Source organism: Schistocerca gregaria, chromosome 1, assembly GCF_023897955.1.
Source record: "Schistocerca gregaria isolate iqSchGreg1 chromosome 1, iqSchGreg1.2, whole genome shotgun sequence".
Lineage (NCBI taxonomy): Eukaryota > Metazoa > Arthropoda > Insecta > Orthoptera > Acrididae > Schistocerca > Schistocerca gregaria.
Genome location: NC_064920.1, coordinates 11,814,250 through 11,831,374, shown reverse-complemented (window position 1 = coordinate 11,831,374; position 17,125 = coordinate 11,814,250). Strand labels below are relative to the sequence as shown.

At 42.3% G+C, this 17,125-nt stretch overlaps 1 protein-coding gene across 3 annotated transcripts in view; it reads left to right on the top strand.

Moving 5' to 3' along the window:
- Nucleotides 1–17,125, top strand: part of LOC126325221 (serine/threonine-protein phosphatase 2A 56 kDa regulatory subunit gamma isoform-like) — a 317,252-nt gene that overhangs the window by 48,547 nt on the left and 251,580 nt on the right. Inside the window, exon 1 of one of the 3 annotated variants that reach the window (XM_049995168.1) lies at nt 8,363–8,820. The exons of the other annotated variants lie outside the window; for them this stretch is intronic. Coding sequence (XP_049851125.1) covers nt 8,770–8,820 — 51 coding nt within the window. The 5' untranslated portion in view covers nt 8,363–8,769. Of the gene's footprint in view, nt 1–8,362; nt 8,821–17,125 lie in introns of those variants that run through there. 3 annotated transcript variants of the gene reach the window in all.

Genomic DNA, 17,125 nt, shown 5'->3' with positions numbered 1-17,125 from the left:
AATATTTTAAGAAGGGAAAAAAAGCATGCATGTGGAATCGTGAATATTTGTGTACTGAGATGAGGGTTGCTTTTTCACATGACTTGTAGTTAGTCACTACATTCCATGAGGTGTATGAATAGACATTTGTGGCTCACATCACAATAAACGCTCGCTTGGCTATGAAATTCATTGCTTGAACTGTTAATTCAAGCACGTAGCTACCGTAGTCTCACCAGTTCATCCGGTAATTCTCTCAGCTCATCTCAGTGAGCGAAGGGAAGCCGATCAGTGGCGTGGTGGCTTCATGTTTACAGCAGGAGAGGAAAACGTGGAAACGGTCAGCGTTTCATTAGGAGTAATTATACCGCGTCTGTCGTTAAAGTCGATGAATTTATCTGCGATTGCTTAGCGTCTCGGCGGCTCGGGAATGTGAGGTGCAGAATTTTGGAATATGAACTTCGTGTGAAGGAGGTACTTTCGTTGGTGGCCGATAGGACGTCATTGAATCGTCAGAGCTCTAGGTTCTTGTGAAGAGGAAAGACTAGTTACGGCAGTGCCGCGCCAAATAGCGGCGACTGAACAAAAGCATAGAAAAAAGCCTACCCAGTCGTAGGGATCAAACTTCTTGGAATTTTTGAAAAATAGATGTATTATTGTTATGATGCATGTTGGCCTCTTGACATGTCCACGTTGACGAGACTCACGGGAAAGAGACGAAGTTATCGATACCATCAGAGTTTGGTTGAAAAAATTACGCTTCCAGCCATCATGTATAATCTGCTTAGGTACCTCATCGCCATGTTTTTCTTCCAGGGAGTGTAAAGAGAATAAAATCTGTGAGTCCATGTCGCAGGCCTTGACCTGTATACTTTTCATCGTCCAAGAACTGGACATTTCTCCCACTTCTGGCTACAAAAGTGTGGCTGTTAGCTGCATAAGCACACAGCAAGCTGCCATATTCACTGGGAGCAAACCGGGGTATCTGCCCCGGGCGGCAATTTGTCAAGCATAAACCGCCTTGCGGAACAATAAAGATATTTTGTCCGTTTGCTAAAGAAATTAATCTTTTCCGCTGAGGTAGTCAATTTATTTGAAACGAAGTGTTCAATTCCACACTATTAAAGTGTTTGCTGCATTTCATCTTCTAGCACGTATGGCATTATGCCATAATAAAGAACCAAACCTCAGATAATACAGTGCACTTTAAGCCAAATTATGCATTTTAGTATGGTTCACTAAATTCCTCTGATGTCTTGTTTCTTTTATGACATAATGTATGATTTTTGTGTTTTACACGTACGAACATACGGAATTCCTGCGTCATCGTAGCTGCTCAAGCGCGGTGACACCTGTTATCTGGCGCTGTCTGGCAACTGCTGAAACGAATCTCTAACAGGTCGCGGAAAATATTGCGAATGATTGATTTAAAAGCGTTATTTTCACAGTAAATTTCTTTTTACGCAAGATGAGCTAAGTGCGAGAATGTGCGATGAATTTCTTAAATTACAGAGCGTTTGACTCTCATTCAAAAATCAACTGTATAGGAAGACATTTAGAAAAAATTTCGAGCCCTGGAGATCAGACATTTATGTCATTATTAAACATTTTACTGGCCCATTTATGTGATATATGTTAGTGTAACACCCGCAAAAAAAGATCAACATAAGTGAAAGCTTAGGTTCTCTTGCAGCTTATTAATCGTCGAGACCAATATTATATGTGAAAGCTGTGCTTTTCTTGTAGCAACACTATGTATATTAATTTACACCATTAACTTTTCCTCTTTGTGTGTATGCTCTACTTAAGTGATAATGCTATTGGCTGACTACATCACGTGTCCTAATCTGATTCGGCTCGCGAGATCACGTAACATGACAAAACCGCATCGCATACTCGATTTCAATGCTTCGGAAAATAACATGCGGTGTGTGGTAGAATTCGAATTTATACTTTCGTAATACGAAAATATCCAGCCTACATGTTCTTTTCCTCTTACTTTCGTTTTCTAAGGGCTGAGAAGTTCAATGCCGGTGTATAAAACCATAACCATTTAAAATATTGATATGTTTTACAGTTCCCAGGAAAAAGCATACGGTCACGTAACACGGAAAAAGTGTATTTTCACCCGGGGGAAAGTGTCTTTTTAACCGGAAAATCCGGGAATTCTTTTCCTTGTCCCCGTATACACCCTGTATCGCACCCTGCAATCGTCAAGCCTGAAGGACCTGGTCGAGAGTAACCGACGGAAAAAAGTTAAAATGCGATTTCGCGTGATATGCTAGAGCCGTAGAAGTGTTTGAAGTACACAAAGCAGCGCTGTGGCGCAGTGGTTGACAACGTGCCGCAGTGTGTTAGAGAGTTGGAAACTCCTCAGCTGCATCAAAGCTTTTTACTCTCAAATCTTTTTCGACATGACTTTGATCATTATTGTTGTTAATTTTATTGGTTGAAATGTAATTTTTCTAAACTTTTACTCCGTTGTCATATAATTTTAATAATTACAAGTTTCGTTTGCCCCTATTTTGTCTTGCAGAAAGAATGATCGTAATCTTTATGGGTGTGATTTTAATTATTTTTATGTATCTATCATATTTAAAAGTATGAAAATGCCGATCCATCGGTTAAAACACAAATAATCAATGTCGGCTGTGCAGTGGTGTCAGAAATCTCTTTTTCGTTAGAGGCTATAAAATTTTTGGATGATAATCGTCAAATATACATTTGTTACAGAAACTTTTTAAAACATAAATCATTGTTGCACAATGGACAAAAAACTAAGGTGAAAATTTAAACGAAAGGAAGGAATATAGATAAAACGAAATTAAAGCAACACGAAGAACAGTAATGCCCTGGATGAAAATATAAATTGATAAAATGTAAGAATTGAAATGAAAATTAATATATCAAATTAAGTAACACCACATCCACAAATATTCCAAATTAAAAAAGTGATTGGGAGCAAAAAGAGCAAATGAAATCGTTAATGTGATTAAAATGAAGTTACAAAGGAGTAGAAATTAAAAAAAAAATACATTTAAAACAGTTAACTGAACAAAAATGAGTCATTTCGATAAAGATCTGACAAACTGTATGAAAGCACATGTCGAGGTTACAACCCACAACTTCCCTCAGTACGTCAGGAACACACCTTAACCACTATGCCGCCACAACACTGCTGTGTGTTTCAGCATTTTCAGGAAAGCATTTCTGAAGAAGAGAAATTTGTTAACATGGAGTATAGATTTAAGCGTCAGGAAGTCGTTTCTGAAAATATTAGTATGGAGTGTAGCCATGTATGGAAGTGGAACATGGACGATAAATAGTTTGGACAAGAGGACAATAGAAGCTTTCGAAATGTGGTGCTACAGAAGAAAGCAGAAGATTAGATGGGTAGCTCACATAACTAATGAGGAGGTATTGAATAGAAATGGGGAGAAGAGGAGCTTGTGGCACAACGTGACTAGAAGGAGGCATCAAGGGATCACCAATTTAGTATTGGAGGGCAGCGTGGAGGGTAAAAATCGTAGAGGGTAACCAAGAGATGAAGGTTGTAGGTTGCAGTAGGTACTGGGAGATGAAGAAGCGTGCACAGGATAGAGCAGCATGGAGAGCTGCATCAAACCAGACTCTGAAGACCTCAAGAACAACAGTATATCACTCGAAATCCCAAAATGTTTCGTTGATAACCCGCAAACAACCCCCACTGGTATGAATGGCTGTAGGGTATATGATACCTTGGAACTTACTGCATCACCGTGTAGCTGATTTCAAAAGATCTAGAGACGAAAGGTAACGCACCAATAAACTAGCTGCAGTGCTTAGTATTTGGGAAAAGCGAGTAGAAGTCATTACCAAACTGTATACGAGCTCACACGAAAAAATGTTTTTAAGCATCTCACCGTACTTCTCGACATAGTCTCGTTTGGTCCAGCAATCCTCCAGATTATTTTTTATCCCAACAAAAAATAAGTTGTGTCGAACTCTGAAAAATACTCATTGACTGCAGCTGTCATTTCCTCATTTGATAAAAATTTCTTCCTAGCAAGCCAAAGTTTCAAATTAGGGGACAGGAAGAAGTCACTTGGGGAATAAGTCTGGTGTATAGAGTGAATGACAGACCAATTTAAAGTCCAATTCATGCACTTTCGCCATTGTTATCGTTGATGCGTGGGATGTTGTATTATTCAAGTGAGAGGGCACTTTTTCTGCGTGCGAACCTTCCTTTAAATTTTTTTATAGTCTACTCAAATTACAAATGCTCAAACAGTCAAGCATATTGAGGTAAAGTTATGGTTCTGCCTTTTTCCAAGTAATCTGTAAGGATTAGTCCTTAGGACACAAACATCCCCCACCCCCCCAAAAAAAAGTGGCCATCACTTTACTAGCTGACAAAATGAACTTCGCCTTCTTTCGGTACATTTTCACCCTCCGTTCCCATTGTTTTTGACTGCCGTTTTGAGTGTGCTGTGTAATCAATGGATCCAGGTTTAATCAACTGTCGAGGATGGGCGCAAAAGTCTCGCGGATTGCGATTAAACACAGCGAGACAATGTGTTGATCTGTTGTGCGTGATGCGCTTTTGGTCGACCGTGAGCAGTCGCAGCTCCCATAGCCTATTCTCCGTGGAGGGTATTACGCGCTCGCTATGACATCCCTAGTCTCAGGATCTCGTGAAATTTAGGTATGCGGCTTTATATTACCATTTCTTGGATTTTGACAGAGGTTTCCTTCGTTGTGATCTCAGCAGGGCAGCCGGAGAGCGCGCTTTGTCTGGTACTTGTACGACCGCGCTTAAACTTACAAATTCAAAAGTAAATTCTCAAGTGGAGAGTCCACGTGAACTTCGTCCAGTTGTTTTGATTTATGCGGCACTCCAACCCTTCAAATGAAGCTGTTTTTAAAAACAGCTCGAACTCGGGTTTACTCCGTTTTTAATCTCAGTCGACACATTGACCAATTGAGATGGCTGTCAGCAATGAACTGTATGGTGTACAGTGTTGAAATTTTGTATACGATCCTTGGAATAATCTAGATTCCCTTCCATGAAGGCACAACAAAATCGTTGGATTCTTCCATGGAACTTTACAAGACTTATGGGATGGCCCTCTTAGTTCTGGACCAAACGTTACTGTCGAATAATTCGTAGTCTAGCGGTCAATGGCCGTGCCGACCGAATAAAGTGAACGTTTTGCTACAGTGAAAAGCTCACATCCATTGAAACTCAAATTAAGGCAGGTGAAGCAACAGGTGCGAGGATTGTCCTTTATCTCATCAGTAAAGTTACGGCCAGACTGTACAGCTGCGACAGCATTTTCACGTAGTCGTGCACACGGAAAGAAACAAGCCACAACGTGCACAGCAAATAACTTGGGGGGGAGTAAGTTCATAGTTAATTTCATTTAATGAATGAGAGTACTGTAGTCAGTTACAACCCGAAGAAATAGCAAAAAATATCATAATTATGAGTAATCTGCTTCACGATCGAAGAATCAGCAATAGATATGACAAAAAGACAGAATTAAGACATAGCTAAACGAGCTTTTGGCGCAGTCGATCAACGAACAAGTACTATTAAAGAAAGAAAAGTAGAACGTCGGTGACAATTTTCACGGCGTTTTAGACGTTTCTGTATACGACACTTACGTTTTGTGGACTACGGTAGATCCCAGTTGGAACGGGAAGACAGTGACTAGCAGAGTACTCTTTGCAGAACTTGAAAAAAAATCGCTCAAGAAGTAACGTATTGCATCAAGAGCACATCTTCGAGAACTAACGAATCGCTGACGATTGTCACAAAATAAAAAAAGTGAAAGTAATAGTCTAGCCTCGTTGTGCGCATCAACGAGAAAACTGAAAAGTGAGCTCGGTAAATTGTGCCCATCAGTGAGGAAGACGAAGACGAATCAACAGCTTTGCCTCAGAGACGTCTCCGAAGTTATTTGGTGTGAGGTAACTGGAAATACTTTACAACAACCTGTAATAAGTAAATTGGTGACCATTTGACGACGAAAATGACTGGAAGATGCGCTGACCTGTATTTTTACCGATTGTTTTTTGGGTGACTAAGTTTTGGAAATGAGTGTCACAGAGACGAATCGTTATGCCGAGCAACGAATTATTTGACAGCATTGTCAACTAAAAATGTACAGAAGACAGATTATAGCAGTGAGTAGAAAAACGACGAAGAAATCCTGCCGATGGTTTTATTCCTTCTGTGGACTTTGGATCGAAAACCCGCACTCCAGAAATATAGGTGAAAGAATACTTACAAAAATTAAGTGAAGCTTAACCCCCCACCCTCCGAACATATTTGAAGTCCTTTTGAGTATGCTACGTTTTTCAGACAATTCAGGTACAAACATCATTAAGCTGTACAACGTTCCACCATAAACGATACATTTAACGAAGTCTGCAGTGACGATACTACGGTGCCGTTCAGACGAAAGCTGAGGTTTCACCAGTATATTCCGCGGAAATGTCATAAATACGGTGTCGAGATGTTCTGTGTAGGCCATACCTGGCACGTGAAAGTGTCTGCTGGGGAGGAGACAGCGACCCCCCCCCCCCCTCTCCTGGCAGATCGTGACGTGCCCTCCAGTGTAGTGATGGCGGCGATGGGTCCATTCTTGGATGCCGGACGCGCACTACGTCGACAGATACTATATAAGCGTCGCCTTAGCCAAAAGTGGAACAAACATTTTATCTAACTCTTTGATCCATTGAGTAACAGAAAGTACAATACAACGACCTAGTGAAAAGAAAGATCAAGAAAGGTGTGCAAGCGGAGGAAAATGGAAAGAGGGATCTCTTGTTCCTGACCGCTAAAGACGTTCCAGGAATGGTAGCAACCACCTCAAGAAAAGGAGCAACCACAAAACCATCCACAGTTTTGAAATATAATCACACAGAATCCGTCATGCACGTATCAGGTCAAATAGAATGTAAATGCCTCGACGAAGAGTGATACCGCAACATGACATTCGAGCTCCTAACAAATACGGCAATTTTCAGTACTCGAGCTATGTACAAGGAAGTAACTGACAAAAATGTGTACATAACTGAATTTCGAGAGAAAGTTGTACTGTTGATAAACATTTGAAACCTGAAAGATGTGCCAGGAATCATGCAACCCTGTCTTGCAAGAAACTGGCAGCTAGAGAAACAGGTCCACATTGTTACCGATGATACTCTGAACAAATTTGGATGCGCTGAAGACATTAGGACATCAGAGTAAGTCGTCATAAACGGTAAGGGTTTCCGTAATGAAACGTTCGTCACACACGCGCTAACGCAACTTACAGTAATGCAGTCTCAGGCAACTGAAGCCAGACTTGTCTGTGTGAACTGCGCGCGCGAGCGATTTTGTGTGTGTGTGTGTGTGTGTGTGTGTGTGTGTGTGTGTGTGTGTGTGTGTGTGTGTCGTCTACTTTTGACGAAGGCCTTGTTGGCCGAAAGCTTTGTGACATACTTTTTTGTTGTGCCTATCTGCGACTCACCAGCTCCGCTATATGGTGAGTAGCAAGGTTCCTTTCCATAATATTGTTACATTCCATCGTGGATTTTCCATTGTTAGATTTTTATGTTGTTTCATCTGCTGTGAGTTTGTAAACCAACCTGTTGAGTCGTAACTATTCCTATATATATATATATAATATTTTTGCTCTATTCTCCCCAAAAATGTCATTCGACTGAAATGCTGAAAGGCGTCTCGATTTATTGTTAAAGGTTGGGTGTAATTTCCATACACGTGGCCTAGCAGATATGATACTGAAGAAATTAATGTAACAGGTAATGTCCTAACAACTATACACACCTGAAAAAGACCTCGGCCCGGTACATAACGTCGGGTGATTCAGGTCCGACAGCCAAAATGTTAAAAAGTTTATCCAGCGTTAGACACCGATTATTAATTCAACTCTTCCAAAGGTCGAATGTATAGAAGTTTTCACGTATCTGGTCACGTTGATGCGATTAACTTATCCGTATATTAAGCTGGAACAGAACAGCAGCGTTACGGTGATGCCGCCTGGTGGCTGCAGTGTATAGAAGTCGAATGGCGTCGACGTGACCGGCGGTCGTCATTACTTACTTCAGGTAGTGGACATCAGTTTGTTTGGAAGGCTAACTTGTGTGTAATTAATTCCTAATATCTCAGCGATCGTCGAATCCGGAATGTCGTTTGCGCTCGCACAGACGGAGCAGTACTAGGATTGTATCGCCTGCTATCAAAACGTGGCACTGGCAAGGAATGATTCGATGTCAGTATCGTTAGATTTGTTTCGAATTTTGAATTCTTATTGGTGGCCTTGTCGAGACTTGATACAGAGAGCGGGTGTGGTGGTTAGGTTTTGATAACTGTCGGCGTTGTTGCACCGTGCAGTGATGGGTCGTGTTCGGCAGTTTGGTGCCTCGCCGCATAGTCGTGGCATTCCGCGAGTCGCCGTTGCTGACTTGACAGTTACTCGGCGGGAGCGCGCCCACGGCCAGGCTGTCTCGCGCCTGGCACTCGGCCTCCTGCCCCGGAGAAGCCGTAGCCGTAGCCGCGCCGACTCACCTGTCCGGGCACGCGGCCGCTCAGCCCCTCCACCGAGTGCCTGCAGTTGTCGCGGTGGCCCCCCACCACCGCAGGCGCCACGCCGTTTCGCGGTCATCGTTTTGGGATTGTTGTCTTGAAGGTTTGCCAAGGTGCGGTGGACGTCCCATCCGGTCCCGCCGGACAGTCGGCGCGAGGCTGCACTGGGTGTAGCGCGTGTTGCGTGCGTCGTGCCGAGCCGCGCCGCGCCCGCCATGGCCCTGGGCGGGATGTTCCGCAGGCGCAAGGCCGGACCGCCGGAGCCGGTACGTCGCAGCGGCTCGTCTGCTGTCTTCTCTACTCTCCTGCTGTGCCAGCTGAACCCTGGACTACATCGAAGCGCACCGCGTTTAATTTCCACACGGCTTCTAGTCTCGGCCACTGCTAGGACTCTGCCCCGCTCTCCCCCCCTCCCCGTCACTATACGCCATCTGCGCTGCACTTGCATGTTTGCAGGCGTCCTCCACTCGACTTACGTAAAGTACCTTTCACACGAACGACTTGTCAGTTGACTACTGGAGACAAATGTCTACTTCGATATCCCTGGCGTTTATTGCTGTATGGAGTTCCGTCTGTGTCAACTAGTCATTTTCGATTAGACGAGAGGTCTGCTGTGCAGTTTGTCACCTGGACGTCGAAAGTGAGGTTACGAGGGACCATCTTGAGAGAAAATCGGAAAGTAGTAGCAAAATGTAGAACGAGAACTGATACCGTAGTTAATCACAGAGCAAAATTCGTAGCAGATGCTTGCCGACGGTAGTGTTCGTGGGAACTGAAGGAATAGAAGTGTCCTCCAAAAATTTCAAAACGTGTACCTTTATGTGCTCCCGAAAATTTACACTTCCAAACACACAAGTAATATGTAGAACGCAAGAAACAGCGCCATTTTGTTTTTTCCTTTGTATCATGTTTTCGTGCCAGGTGGCAAATATTTTCATCGTCTCGTAATTCAGACTTTCCACGGTTGAAATGGTTTCTTTAATTAAAATACGTATATCTGTTTACGTCCTTATTTGTGCATAATGTAGCCTTTTCCGTGTAAAACTTAAAACACCTTTTTCCTTCCTGATATTTCGTCTTTTGTAGGACACACTTAGTATTACAAAATTCCAGGACCTCGTGTAACTTTTCACTGTCGGGAAAACCAAACAAAAACATAAAGATAGAAGACACGAAAGCAGAAAATCGTGTTCTATAATAGGAGTGAGCCCGGCCAGAATAGTTTAAACTTCCGATGCCCTATGTCACATATTGGAAATGTACAGATGCGATTGAAAAAAAAAATTGTTTTGTGTCGTATTATAAAAACACAGCTGCGATAGAATAAGTGCAATTTTTTTTAATTGTGTAAACAGTGTGAAAGTTCTTCGTGTGTTATTTTTCAAATTGAATCATTTCCGTGGATACGTCATAGTGTCCAGGCGTGCCTGCTGCCGTCGCGTCGCACGCAGACTGGCTGCGACACACCCTGCATATCACCTGGCGCCGGGCCATTTCCATTATTGGTAAACTGTGTCCTTATTCATCTCTCAAACAAGCCTTGGGAGGCTTGTACTAGTTTGTGCGTGTCGTTAGTTACTGTGACAAATTGTATCGTATTAAATCTCTACTCAAGTTTGTTTTCTCTTTTGCATATTTATCTTTTCGCGTGTTTCTCCTAACCCAGTTTCCATTGTACCCTCTCATATCCTCTCGAAGGCACCTTCGATTAGTCTTCTTTAACTCAGCACTGTCTATTGTTAGTCTCGCCTTTTCTTTAATAGTCTTTTTCGGTCGAAATTTTCATTCTTTGTACTTGAAACATCTTTTACTGTTTCATAAACGCCTATGCCAATGATTACCATTTTGTCTACATGCGTGTATAACGTTAATTTTTTAAGGTATTTAGGTAATTCTGGCCTGTTTTATGTCACTGTTCTTGGAGAGATACGCATAATCCTCATTTCTAACTTCCTGCGTTCATGTGTAATTCAAAAGTGAATTAGGAGACTCCTTCCTCCGCAGTTTGTGTGTTACTTGATTAAATACAGTAGTGCTAAAATTTCCTGGCACATTGAAAATACGTACGGAGCGTGACTCGGATAAGTTCTGTAGCGATTAAGCTATCCCAACCCCAGTCACTTCTCCTCCCCCGCCCGGACCACCACCACCACCACCACGTGGTTTCGCGTCCGGCATTGCCTCATCTGCTGTTCCCAGACAGTTGCGAGATTACCTAACCATATGTAAACCACGCCACAGAATAGTATGCAAGCTAAAAGTGGTCGCCATAGATTGTGCGCAGCGGCAGCCTCAGTGCACAGAAGGAACAGTGATGCTAATTAACATACCTCATTGAATGGTTATGTTCTTGTTTACCTAGTTTCCTATTTTAGTTTACAGTGTAAATGAATATCTCTAATAAAACATGTTGATTTACATTGTCAGAGCAGCTGGCTACTGAAATTTGCTCTTAACAGAAAAGCGTCGTAAAGAAAGTAGCACAAAATGTGTGTTTGTAAAGCGTTAAAGTGTATGACTTTAGGGAGCAACACGAGGAAGAAAATGTACCCTTTTTTTTACTAAATGTTCGACTTGTACGCAATCTTTTGCCACGATATGCCGCGTGGATAGGCGTATGATTGACTTTATATTAGTTTGCCAGGTAAAATGAAATGTGATCCCACAAATAACGGCATATGAATAACTGCTCACGGTCACGACGTAAATCTCTCAGGTTTTACTTAATTCCCTGGCCGGTACCTCAAGCCGTCGTCACGCGGTGCGTTTTTCTGAATGTGAAATGCATCTGATGCCTTCCTACGTGGCTGGCGCAGACTCAGACGAACTGATACATTTATCCACCACAGAACATAACGTGCTGAACCTCATTCGCGACCACGGAATTCTCAGACGACAGTTGATGGCTGTACGTGGCGCGCAAACCACTCACATTGTTTACGGTAGTGGACGCACAGAAGTAAATGCGTTACCTCTGTCAAAAGCGCATTTGCTCCCTTGCCCACGCGCTAGCCGTGGTGCTCTGTCTGTAGAATATATGCCGTACGTAATTGTGAAGTTATCAGCGAGTGGCCTAAACACCAGTCCTGTGGCTCACAGTCCATGCCCACAGGCACGTTCGTAGACTGTACTCAACGGAGAGCCTTCTTAGTTACATATTGCTCCAGAACAGACTTATGTAAAAGCCCAGAATATTTTAGGCGCCACGAATAAAAAATATTTGCAGAAATTGGAAAGTAAATTTGCAGCTTTTCATTTCACAGTTCGTCTCTACTCCTGCAAACATTTTGTTACAATCTTCAACCGAGTCTGTCGTTGCCTGACATTTAATTATAAATAAATCTCGAGTGCGCTGGTGCCTTTGCACGACACACTGTCATAACACGAAAGTTGTAATCCGAAAAGCCTTTAACAATTTGTATATCGTTTCCCAACATTTCATGACGACAAATCGTATCAAAAGACGACGCGTTTTTGAGATATACTCGGCATGGCAGTGTTATGAAACAACATTTGTGTTATTAAAAAAAATACAAAATACGGGTTTCACGTGCAAACGACGCACCACATATTCCTCCCCTAAGTTGACTTGTGACGTACTAAGCGATCTCGCATCTTACTGGCCGTGTTCCTCTCCACGAAGCAAAAATCTGACGTGGCTGCTTCTGCACTTCATGCTGGAGAAATACTGAGGAGCGTGTAAATCCACGTTATCACTCCACACAGCATGGTCAGTATCACGTCCGCGTCCTCACACGCATTGCTGTGAGGACGGCTTAAGTCTGAATAATGACGAATCTCGTAATTATGATGTGAGAAAGGGAAATTCAGTGAACACTCTGCTGTGCAAAATTAGAAAAAGTTCATAGATTCTCTTTTTCTCTTTTCTACACAACTCCCTTAACTTCACAGAATATTTTCTTTTGCCATAGTGTACGAATTATGAGAATATCAGCTTCGGTACTACTTCTACAAATTATAATCTTCACCAACTTGAAAATTATCGTTCTCTCTCTCTCTCTCTCTCTCTCTCTCTCTCTCTCTCTCTCTCTCTCGTTCCATTTGGGATCTTCCTGTTGCGCATTTAACTTGAAACATAGACGACAGGCATCACTTTCGTCTCTGACTCACTCTTTCTTGTAAGCAGTGTAACCTAACAATACCTCGGACTCTTAGTACATGTAGTTTCATTCACAAACCTTCATTTTCGGTATAGCAAACAAAACACTAGGGGAGAGTATGCAGTAAGAACATAGTTTATTATTTATTTTCACATTTGTGACATTATTTGTTTCTTGCCTGATACATAATATGCAAATCACACTTTTTTTGGGCATTTATGTAATAACTTTGTTCTTTGGTGTTTAACATTCCACTAGCATGCTGCCATCTGTTTGACCACAGTGGTCCTCTGATTGTCGACAGTAAATTCAAATTACTTCAAAACTCGCATGGCTAAAGGGAATTTAGGTAGCGTTGATGAAACAAACTATTACGTGTAAGAGAGCCTATATGGTCTTAGGAGTCAAAACATATCGTGAATCCTATTCTTGTGATATAAATATTTTTTTTTTTTTCGTGGAATATTCTACCCTGAGGCGTAGATTTTTAGCACAAATACATCTTCCATAACATTCGTGACACCGTATGGAAGAGCAAAACTGAGGGCGAAAAATACTGACCGTTCATTAACTAATGGATGTAACCCACCTACTCACTGTAGAAAAGCACATGTTACGACGTGCATTGGTTACCTGCAAATGAAAAGAGCGTTTTTGTACGAAGCCAGTGATGAGTCAACAGTTAATTTCTTGTGAAATCCTCCTGCAGGTTCAGAGTTGAGAATGGGCCCGACGCATTCCTGCTTGTCGTAAGAGGCGACTAAAACGAGTCTCCAACCATTCGGCCTATTAAGTTATGGTCCTCTTTCTGGGTTTGACCTCCACCTTTCCAAACTTCTCTGAATTACAGACGATTTGGAGAACGACACTTTACATGATGCACCATATTTCCCTCGTGCGATTAGCCCTTCTGCACCTCTTATTGTGATGGGTCTGCAGCTCCACCTGCAATCAAGCTCTTTAGGCAACGACACCTTACGGAGAACACCATCCACTTCCGTTGTCCTCTGTCCTCTTTTGGCCCCATGGTAATATTGGATTTCTCTGCAACCAATATCCAGCACGGTTGTGGTGGGGCTGTCATGTATCCTTCTGGTTGCAGCTTATGACAAATGTGATCGCACAGCTTCTGGCCAATGCGTATCATATGGATATTATTGCAAGAACAGAGTTAGCTGCTAAAGAAAGACAGGGCACTCGTGGTGCAGCAACGGAAATGGGACTGGAGGTGAACATCAGTTAAAAAATACGTGCAAGTAATACGACCAGCTCCAAACAGAATGTTAGAAATTGACTAGGCGCAAATAGAATCTTAATGAATTTGTCTGTTTGGGAACAATGGTAACCTCATAGCTTAAGTCCAGCAATCTGTCAAGAACGAAGTGACAACCGTATAAAACTTAAAACTTAAATGCGTCCAATTTTAACATACGGCTCAGAAACTCAGTAGTGTGAAGACCTAAGAGCATCTTTTGAACAAAAGAAGTTACGCGAACTCTGTGGGGTAACTAATTACTCGAAGCATGGCGTAGACGATATAATTTTGAGCTTTAGAGAGTATATAAAAATCTTGAAATCATAAAGTTCATTAAAATAAACTGTCGGAAATAGGTCGGCCACGTTTTCCAGTGAGACATGAGACTCAAACTAAAATAAATTGCTTAAAAACTCAGTGGGGCGAAGAAGCAGGGGAAGACAAAAGACGGAGGATGGCATAGCATAAGATTTTTAAATTATTGGTGTCAGAGGACTCTGGATGAAAGACGATGGACAGCGACGGATGGAATGATCTCCTAGAACAAGCCAATGCCATCAAGGGGTGAAGAAGAAGAAGAAGAAGAAGAAGAAGAAGAGTACGAAGGAAGGGGCAAAAGCAAATTTGAAGACCAGATGTAAAGAAGCAAGACTGCTATGGCGCTGCGAATACTGAAGTGGTTATCCGACTACCTTCTGTAGTGGTGTGGGCTGCTCTACAAAATTTTGAAGATGTGGAACTGAGTAATTTCGCTTCCTGCCTGCATTAAGATAAAATCAGAAAACTTGTACTTATTCACTCCGTTCTCACCCGGTGCTACCATCTGTCACCGCGAGCGGGGTTAAATGCTATTCTAATACACACAACAGGGTGAGAGGCGGACGAAACTTTGACAGTATGCTGAAGAAATAAAAGTCCGTAGACCTTGTGATAGGTTTTTTTGCGATGCTTCTCGGAAATTAAACCTAAAACTCGAAATATCAACATTTAATGAACATTGATTCATTGAATATTCTTACTTCATTGGTTTAAGTGTTGAAGGCTAGTCTGTATCCAAGCGCTCTATTTGAGGTCCTCTTAATTTCTGCCATTGGCTAGAAAGTGTAATGTAGCGAACTGCCTGTCCTCGCAGCTTACAATCTCTCGTGGCTTCATTATTTTCCTTTAACTACGGTTCGATTATGATCGGCAGCTCCGAAATGCGTTTCATCCATTCTTAGATAGCTACCAAATTAATCGGCTCCCAGCTGCTCAAGTTTCAGAACGTGAGTGAATTTCTTTTCTTGCATTGGCCACTTCTTTGCCCACAGCTTTCTGTCGGCAATTTTTGTTTTTTGTGTAAATCCGACCGGGATCTCGTGGAAAGTGAGTTGGTAGCTGTGTGCACGGCCGCTTGTGCCGGCAGGCGGGAAGGCCGATGGTTGCGTCTCCAGCCAGCCAAGCTAGCGGCGCAAGACCGGCGGCTGCAGTTTTATTTATACACCGCCCCCCCCCCCCCCCCCCCCCCCCCAGAGCTGCGAGCGCCTGCGTCACATCTGCGTGTTGTTCACGTCACACATCGTCCAAGCAGCCGACTCTCAGTAACAGAAAATACCGCGCCAAAATCTGTACTTTCAATTCGAAATACTCTTATCAGGGCTTGCACTTTAGCAATAAAGTGCGTGCCTGGAAATCGAAAGTTTATGACCTTGCCAAGTACTGTATTCCGCAAAGCAATGAAAAATTGAGATTAACTTTTCGCAGCTGGAGTTCAGTCATATGACATCGTGGTCGCTTTTTGATTGTTTATGTATTTTATTCATTTAAATGTCAAGTTCCGTGGGACCAAATTGAGGTGCAAATCTCCAAGGTCATGGAACGTGTCAGTACATGAACTTAAAACATAAAAAGTAATAACAGATAAAAATAAATGTTCATTCTACCTGAAAGAAAATCAGTCCATAAGTTTAAGCAAACGCTATCAGGAATACAACGAATCATCTTAATTTTTCAAGGAACTCCTCGACAGAATAGGAGTGACTCATGAGGAAACTCTTCAGTTTCAATTTGAAAGCGCGTGGATTACTGTTAAGCTTTTTGAATTCGAGTGGCAGCTTATTGAAAATGGATGCAGCAGTATGCTGCACACCTTTTTGCACAAGAGTTAAGGAAGTCCATTCCAAAAGGATGTTTGATTTCTGCCGAGAATTAACCGAGTGAAAGCTGCTTATTGTTGGAAATAAACTAATATTGGTAACAAGAAACGACAATAAGCATTTATTAGTGTAATCCAGTATTGCAATTTCGACGTGTGCCCATTATCGAGTGGAAATAATTGCGCCTTTGCCCAAGTCCAAACTTACAAAATCATCTAACGTGACATGTCAAGAGCAGCTGGCTTCATCGCATTGTGCACCCGATTACGAGTTAGTGCGCGTATTGCACTCATTGAATTGCTTTGTCAGTATTCTGTGCGTATTCTGATTTATTTCTGCACGTATCTGTAATATTGTGTGCGGAAAATGATTCACTATTTGTTCGTAAGTATAAAAGAGAGCTGATTTTGTCGCATAGTGTCCCGTGAACGTGTTCGTGCCCAACAATCCGTGTGTGAACTGCTAGATTTGTATCCAATGAAAATTTGAAACCAAATAATATCCCTACGTTTTCATGATTGGATTGCTGTATATCTAGAGTTAACTACATACTGTAGCGTTATGTACGGTGGAAGTACGTTCACACGATATTACACAATCTCATCTCCAAATATGCACTTCGGTGTAGAATATTTTTGCTGCGTAATAAATCCTTGCAAACCACTAAGTTTGTACCATTTAGTACTTTATCACTAGTATGACTAAGCATACCCAGTGGCAACACAGTTCAAAGTAGAAATACATAACCATTCCGTGAAAACATGAAACGAAATTGAATACCGATTCTGAGGAAAACTGCTAACATGCAGCTCTCTATTTAATACGGGACAGTTCGGAAAACCGATGCGAACTAAAAATGGTTCAAATCGCTATAAGCACTATGGGACTTAACTTCTGAGGTCATCAGTACCCTAGAACTTAGAACTACTTAAACCTAACTAACCTAAGGACATCACACACATCCGTGCCCGAGGCAGGATTCGAAACTGCGACCGCAGCGATCGTGCGGTTCCAGACTCTTGCGCCTAGAACCGCTCAGCCACTCCGGCCGCCGATGCGA